The 8,491-nt window shown below is 49.5% G+C and overlaps 2 protein-coding genes across 2 annotated transcripts in view; one reads left to right on the top strand and one right to left on the bottom strand.

Annotated features, from left to right (window-relative positions):
- H310_02782 (hypothetical protein) overlaps positions 1–41 on the top strand; it is a gene marked incomplete at both ends in the record, with an annotated part of 1,424 nt that extends 1,383 nt beyond the window's left edge. Inside the window, one exon of the mRNA XM_008866418.1 lies at positions 17–41. Coding sequence (XP_008864640.1) covers positions 17–41 — 25 coding nt within the window. The remainder of the gene's footprint in view (positions 1–16) is intronic.
- Positions 1–1,340, bottom strand: H310_02781 (hypothetical protein; the record flags this gene model as incomplete). Its single annotated transcript, XM_008866417.1, has 1 exon — positions 1–1,340. One exon carries the CDS (start codon positions 1,338–1,340, stop codon positions 126–128), a length of 1,215 nt encoding a protein of 404 aa, XP_008864639.1. The 3' UTR covers positions 1–125.
- Between the last annotated feature and the right edge of the window lie 7,151 nt (positions 1,341–8,491).

Below are 8,491 nucleotides of genomic sequence, written 5' to 3'. Positions count from 1 at the left end.
CGGATTCATTTCGAAGCCGAGAATCCGACTCGAGCAGCTGATCATGACGGCAATATTCGAGAGAGTTAACTCCTACGGCGGCGACACACAAACGATCATGCACGCAGGCGGCAAGGCTTTACCAATCACTTGCCGCACCACAAATAGCCCTTGGTTAAGGCCGAGGCTTGGCAGTCGTTCTTGCTGATGCTTTCGAAGCATTGGTCAGCGGCCGGATCGTAACACACGTCGCACGTGCCACAGCCAAGACTTAAGGTGGGCTTGGGAGTAGGAGTAGGGCTGTCACCGCACCACACCGTGCCAAACTTATCACTGTGGTAGTCGCAGGCATCCTTGGTAAACTCGGCAGTCAAACACTTGTTCGCGTCAAGGTTGAAGCACCCGGTGCAGTCGGCGCATACGTCTGGTTGAATAGTCGTCGGGATGGGCTCGATGGTTGGAGCAGGAATTTCATCGCACCAAACCGTGCTAAAGATAGCACTGAAATAGTCGCAGTCGTCCTTGGTGTAGTTGGCGGGCAAACACTCATTCCCGGCGGGGTAGAAGCACCCGATGCAGTCGGCGCACACGTCCGGTTGAGGAGTCGTCGGGGTGGGCTTGGTCGTGGGGGACGGCGACGTGGTGGGCGTGCTGCCTTCGATCTTGGGGAACACGACGTCCTCGGCAACGTTGCACGCGCCTTTGCCGCTCACGCCGCGCTTGACGCGGATGTGGCCGGCTTCGCCCCAGGCCGCGCCCCACGAGTTGCGGAGCTTGTACGAGCCCTCGTCGTAGCCCACGGCGACGACGGCGTGGTCCGAGTACGACCCGGGGCAGTGCGTGATCACACCCCCTTCGTAGTTCATCCACACGTAGTTGCCCGCTTCGACCAGCACCGACGGGGGCTGCGTGTTGAGTACCGCGTCCAGCGCCGCCTCACCCTTCACGCGGACGGTCTCGCCGATGCTGAGCTGCTGCTTGGTGCACAAGTCGCTGCTGCATGAGCCGGTTACACTCGTGCTGCCAGACGTGTACGGGTAGTCGCGCTCCAAGCAGAGTCCGGTCGTCGACACGTACGTCATGGCGGCGAACGGCCACCCGCCGTTGCACCCGTCGCTGCCACTCTCGGTGGAGCAGCTCGTCACTTGCTGCTCGGACAGGTCGAGGAGGTCCTTCGTCACGATGCAGTGCGCCGTCTCCGCGGCACCCACGGCCGAGAAGGCCCAGCACGATCTGCACTGGCCTTGGTTGCGCACGGGGTTGACGCAATTGCCAGTGGCCCAGTCCACCGACGCCGCCTTGACACTGCCTCGAACCGAGGCAAAGATAGCACGTCGCAACGCTGAAAAGGCACGCTGCATCGCTGGCACTGCCGAGGTAATCGTGGTGGCCGCTAGTGGGACATCGGTAGTGTTCAAAGATGTTTTTCACTCTGTCACAGAAGTTGCTCTTCTGGCGAGGCTTGAGAGCACTTGCCACCCAGCAAGGCGTTGTGGAGAGTCGTTGACTTCCGCAAAAAGCACCGTCGCTGCTGTAGTCTGGATGAGGGATTACCGTCATCTTGCAATAGCACACATTCATATCGCCATGGAATGTCCACATGATGAATTCTTTCTCGTGATGATAATGACTCGAACGGAACGACGATTCCCCAAATGCGGTTGCAAGTGGAAAAAATGTTCACGAAGCCATGGTAACCAAGTACCGATGCTAGAGATGCCCCCCCAAGTTGCCTTTCTTTCGTCTAATCACACACGAGACCGGTAAACCAGATTCATTTTCTAGCCGTATCTCGAGTTCAAGGAAGTCGTTGAAGTTTTCGGCAGCACTATGTCTCTACTCATGCTGACTCTATTTCCAACATTCGTCTTGCCCGCGCCATTATCACGACGCGACGCAGGTATGGTTTCCAAGCAACCGATTGCTGCGACCATGTTGAAGCTCCAAAGCGATCGCTACGGCACCATGTCCTTTATGGGCGAATCTTATCTGTTTCACAATCTGATGGAGATTCGATCCCGCCACAAAAAATTAGCCTGTGCGATGGCTTCTAGATTCATCTGGATGAAGTAATCGATGCTGTGATGACTATGGACGACCAACTCCAAGTTCAAATTTTCTAAACTGCCTCAACCTTCAAGCCCATGTCGTTCAAGCGGCAAAGTTATCGATGACACGACAATACCCAAGTTGTTTACTGTACTCATTTAAAGGAGATCCGAAGTTCTTATGGATCTTCGGATGTACCATTAACGACAACTTTGCGTCGAATGATCCTTCTCCCGTCACGGCAATCATGATGCACCCCGCCGTCGTCTGTAGTAGCTGCAACATACGCAATCGTGCCGACCGGCAGCATTCCTACAGTGGGCCACGCCGCGTCCCGAACAACACGTACCGCCTGCAGATTCTGCTGCACCTGTCTCGTCGGAGCGCCCCAGTGGTTCATCCTCTCCTTCTTCGTTTGGCCCCAATCGCAGCGCCAAGCGTAGACTTCTACCAACCATATCAGTATGTCAGTATGTTTGACAATGTGAGGTACTTCGCATTGCAATCCTCCGCTCCACATCCTGAGGTCTCCTCGGAATGGATTATGGATTCTGGCGCATCTAATCATGACTGCAACAACGCTGCTTAGTATGAATAACTCCGCTCCTGTCATGGCAAAGTGCGTCATGCAAATGGCAGCGACATGACGATAAAAGGTCGAGGGTATCTACTGTTGGATATTGACACCCATTCTGGCGTCATTCCCGTTGTCCTGAGCGATGTCTTGTTTATTCCGGAAATGCAATTCAACCTGTTCTCCTTCTCCCGCCTTACCAGCACGAAGTTTGACGTCGTGTTCACGTAAACACGACGTCAAACTGAAGCCGATTGCAACGTTACACGTGATGACCAGGTCTTTGCCTTTGGAGTGTGCCGGAACAACTTATATTTCTTGGACATTGCCAATCCTTTGACTCGAAATCGATGCTCCGTCCTGACTTGTCAGGTTTGCGCATTTTTGTTGCTAAGCGATCATCGTAAGCCGAAACGTTGTGTTCAATGAAGCCATGTGTTTCTTCCTTGCTACTCCTTCTCCCTCTTTGCTGGTGCAAGCAGATAGAAATATCTTCGACGACGAGCCTCCTCCACTTAACGCTTCTTCGCAATTTGATCCCCTTGCTCGTCGCTCAGGTCGCATTAGTCGTCCTCCTACACGCTTTATGGATTCTGACTCTGATGCCGCTCCAGCGTTGCTCCACCTGTACCCAATTTGCCAAACGATTCTCCCCTTGAGCGAACTTACAGCAGCCGTCGGCTCTACCTTGCCATCTGCTCCACCTTCAGCGTCTCACGTTGCTGCTCCTCGCCCAGTTTCTCTATCTGAAGTCGTTGCTCCACCTGCTCCGCCTCAAGCATTCTATCCACCTCGAAGACTCTGCTGACATGGATACGTCTCCTCTCTTGGATGCATCTCCTCGTCATCGCCCTCGTTGAAATTCATTTAACGACGGCACTACCGATAAGGACTCTCAAGATGCCTAACGTTAACGTATACTCGTCGCCATGTCCTTCAATCAACTGGTTTGTCAACTGTACTTCGTCAAGCTCCCTCATCAACTGACAACAACGAATTGATCAAAGCCACCGATACCGAGTATGATTCCCTGATGCAACATGGTATCTGAACTCTTCGCAAACCCCCTCATGGTCGAAAAACGACTGGATGCCGTTGGCTATTCTCCACGAAATACGCCGCCGATGGATCTTTTACCGTTTCAAAGCTCGTCTCGTTGCTCAAGGTTTCACACAAATGCTGGTATTGACTGCACAGTCATCTTTGCACAATTATTTCCTCCTTGTTTTCGCCACCATTCACTCCTTGGAAGCATACTACATGGAGGTTCAAACATCTTTTTTGAATGGTACACTACAAGAAGCATTCCACATGCGCCAACCACCTGCATATTCAGCTGGCCAAGAACACCTCGTTTGCCGTCTCAACAAAAGTATTTACGGCCTTCAGCAATTTTCCCGTGAATGGAACTCCGCCCTCGATTCGTACTTTCGGTCGCAAGCACCACTCAAAACTGAACCATGCATCTACTTTCAACAGTCGACAGATGGTTTGGTTTTGGTGGGCGTGAATGTTACGATTTCATCCTTCTGTCCAAGATCACTCCACTGCTGAAAGCAATCAAGCTTGACCTTCTGCCCGCTTCACCACACCCTTACTCTCTGTCTAGTAATTGAAGTTACACGACTTCAAAATGGTTCCATTCGTTTGCACCAGCAGTATGTCTCGGATATACTTGCTAAATACACTGATTGTAACACAATCTCAACGCCTCAAGGCGCTAGGCATCCTGCCGCTCGTACCTCCTCCGCTGTCTCGAACGTTCGTTTGCCTTATCGCAATGAGGTAGGCGAACTACTCTATCTCACCACGACCACGCGCCCCGACATAGCGTAGACTGTGACATTGCTCTCAAGATATCTCAACGATCCAGCTCCTGAGCTTCACCAAATCACCAAGTGCGTCCTACGCTACTTGAAGGGATTCAAGACTTTGGCATGCTTTGCAAGAAGTCCTCCGATGAAGCCTTTACGCTCGAACTCTACGTTGATGCCGACTACGCCAACGACAAGGTAACTCGTCGTTCAACGTCTGGCTACTTCATATTCCTCAATGGATGCCTAGTCCGTTGAAAGCCCAAGCTTCGAAACATCGTCGCTTTCTCAACCTCCGAAGCCGAGTACATCTCCATGGACGAAAACTCAGCTCTCCACCAAGACAAGGAAGTGCGCCACCATTTCATTCGTGAACTCGTCAAGCAATGTACCATCACGATCCAGTACTGCGAAACCAACTCGAGTTTGCCGATATGCTTACGAAAGCTTTGCCGTGACCCAAGTTCGAAAAACACAAGGCGCGAATTGTCACCTCCATCTATTCATGGAACAACCAAGAACATCACGATTAGAGAGGAATGTTGTAGCCACATCGTCGTGAAATATTTGATCAATCAATAGAAATATCGCCTTTAGGCCACGTCATACCAAACCTGCCCATTCTGCATGTTACATGAGCTTTGCGCAAGTGACAGCTGATGGAAGCCATATTAACCTAGCGTTGCATTATCTCTAGAAAGAAAACATTCTCGTAATCTAGCTTTACCTCGAGTTAATTAATCACTTTCCAATTTATACTCAATTATCCAGCGGTGTGCTACCTTTACAGTTTGCGATAGCACGGTCTTTTTCCAATATCTCGGTCAATATGCGTTGAAGTTGAATTCATGCGAGGTTTTGTTCGATGCATTGGAAAAGTTGAGCACAATACACCTCTATAAGCTAAATTCCAAAAAATCAAATACCATTTGAGATATGCTACACATAAAAATTGCAGTTTGTCAATTTTCATCCTGACACTCCATAACCTGTAAAAACACACAACAAAATGAATATTCAGTTTCAGGGTGTATGTCACGGTCATGATGGAGAACAAATTAAATCTTATACCCTGTCAACACAAAACAAAAATGGAGTCGAACTCTAGCTCAAATCCATGCGCAACTTCATAACTCTAATCGCACTCATGACTACTTCAATCGAAGCCGCGCGTCATCGCACAATGACTCGGGAAGAAGGACTTGGCATTCTCCAGCTGCAAGCATAGTTCACAGGACAAAAATCCAAGGCTGCAGCACGTCAAGAGTCCGAGTCACTCGGTCGTTGCCTGGATGTTGTCAAGACTTGTGGCGAGAGTACTTGTCGTCGGGATCAGCCACAGTTGTAGCTCCATCTCTTAACACCACATCGTGCACTTCAACAAACAGACGAGTAGTACATCCACCACCACTACAAGTGCCCTAACCACAGCTTGTACGACCCGTTGGACAGATTGGACATTGTGGCAAGCGAGAAGCACAAAAGTCGAAGATACTGCTTTGTTGCTGCTATTCATGACTCCTCCACCATCTACAGTTAAGTCCTGGCGCTGGACATTTTTACTGGTGGGAAGTCAACGCTCCAGGAGCCAAAGGATTACCATTGGAGGTTCACCCAGGACAACTACGTGCGGTGGTTCCCCAGGCTACTAGACGAGCTGGACTAGATTGGCATTCGAACGCCCTGATTGCCATGGGCAACGCTAAATATCGCAAAGAGCGACCGGATAATACACTATCCAGTCGACAGCGAAAAGGCGCGTTGTAGGAAGCTTGCAGATTGTACGACATCCCCGTGTTGGACACCGACTATAAGTGTGTTTTTGGACCAAGTGCAAGGTGTACATTGTTGCGAACATTCTGTCAGTGGTGGTGACGATGGCTAAAGGTTGAGGTTATACTCTCGTGTTTACACCACCACACTATTCCGAACTTCAGCCTGTTGCAATGGTGTGGGCTCTTGTGCAAAGCGATGTCGGTCGCCAGTACACGGGCTTGGCAAGTTCCCTGAGGTGAAGGAACGGCTCAAGGCGGCGTTATTAAAGTTGACGTCCCAAGAAATTAAAGAATGTGTCACAGTCGCCGAAGACAAGTTACAAAAGTTGCACGAACATCTACATCAGATTGATGCACTAGAGTCGAACGAAGAATCCTCTTTTAGCAGCGACGACGAAAGTGATATTGATTAACCATTGAATTGTGTTTCCTTCAATATTGCGTATATCCAAATGTATAAATTGTTCGAATTCTGCCACTTTTGTGACTCAATATATCTTGAAGTTTTCGAGAGAGCCGAAACAAGCTCTTGGAGTTGGGTATTCGAGTCCTGGAGGGCAGCAATGCGTCGGCGAAGTTCGTGGACGTGTAGTTTCTGGTTCGAGGCGCTTATGTTGAGATCCCGTCCGAGAAATTCGACGCGATCGCAGAAGTCCGAAAGTGTGGTCGAGATGTGAGCTTCTAGGGCTCGGAGTCCCGTCTTGAGTCGTTGTTGCAAGAAGAGCGCCAATTCGGAAATAACTAACTTTTGTGATTTACACCACAGCTTCAACCAGGTCGCGAGGCGTTTCGCGGTCACAAAGTTGTCTCTGACACAACTGCGAAGTCAGGCTAGCGGCCTCAGAATATTGCTGGCGGGTTGCAACACCTCCTTGTGCAAGTTCGATAATTGCGTGGTGAATCTGAACGGGTTGCGACCAGATCGTCGTTTATGAGACATGTCCTACAAGCAGACAAACAGAGCCCGATAAACCCACCGACATGAGGTTCTCAGTGTCCAACAAGCGACGCGCCAATTCACCAAGTCTGTTGTCATGGTCAACAGTCGAGGTGCGCAATGTCAAAAGTTGGTCGGAGGTTTTGCGAGCGAGGTTTGAGATTTCGTGCTCGTGCATCATGGCCCAGTTTTGTAACGCCTGGATGCGGTCGGAGATTACTGGCATAATGGTGGTCAACGGAGATGAATCTGCTCTTCCTCAACTTCCATCTCGTCCGTTTCACAATTCGTCAGGGCGTGGTGTCGCCATCATGCGTGACATTGGAGGCCTTTTTGGTCTCGTGGACAACGTCGAAGCTATGTCTCCGATGAGTCCTTCAAGATCATGTACGAATTCTTGGAGCTCACCTGTGCGCCATACCACCAAACGCAGCTTCAGTCTGTTAGCCATAGGATGTTGACGTGATGGCACCCTTTAAGCGCAACCTGCAAACCTGTGGTTGTATGAAGAACAAGTGGTGGGGAAGATGACGACCCATTCTCACCCACCTCGCAGCAGAAGCGCCTGGTCGTGATGAAGCGTGCCATCGTTGCCTGAGACGTGGTGTCTTCTGATGCGATTCGTCAGTTTTGAAATTTCTCTTCTAGATTATTGAAAAATATACCTTGGTTGCTATTTTTATTACGTACGAATTCGATATTGAGGTTAGAGAATATTATTATAGTAACTTCGACACGCTGGGGAGCCAAACTTGTGGCACACACAAGACACACAACGTGGTAAATCACTGCGCTATCGCGTCGAACGCTTACGCTAATTGAGTATAGATTGTATCCAATGGTAATGTGCATACCTTGACCTGTGTAGAAGACATATGACATCTTGAAATGGGAAGTCCTTGAACTCAGTGCCTCAAAATTGAAATAATATGCGACTTGGAATTAATTTCCTCTTGAAGTGATTAAAATTGGGTATTTCTCAAGATCGTCTAACGAGTGCAAATATTTCTCACGATCGGCCAAGTTGAACCTAATTCTTATTCCAAATCGTCCATCGCGGTTGATTGGCTAAAAGTCTTACTACACTGGTCCGGAATAGTTGTCCCATTGTTTTTGGATTGGCGGAATTTTTCTAAAAGTTGTCCAAATGGCGTGATCATTGGTGCAATGGAAAGCGCTAGATCTCTATTTTCATTGGCTATTTTCTGCACGTTCTGAATCGCTTTTGCTCAAAAGTTATGCCAGGTCAAAGTGAGCGGGAAGAAAATTGACATACTGTACAAACCAACCCTGATAGGAGTCATTCTTAAACTTGACGCGTTCAAACTTTGTGCACCCCACACAGAGCCACTAAGGAGTGCAC

Source organism: Aphanomyces invadans, assembly GCF_000520115.1.
Source record: "Aphanomyces invadans strain NJM9701 unplaced genomic scaffold supercont1.4, whole genome shotgun sequence".
NCBI classification, from domain to species: Eukaryota; Oomycota; class Saprolegniomycetes; order Saprolegniales; family Verrucalvaceae; genus Aphanomyces; species Aphanomyces invadans.
Note: the sequence above shows the minus strand (reverse complement) of the source record. Positions and strands in the feature narration are given on the sequence as shown.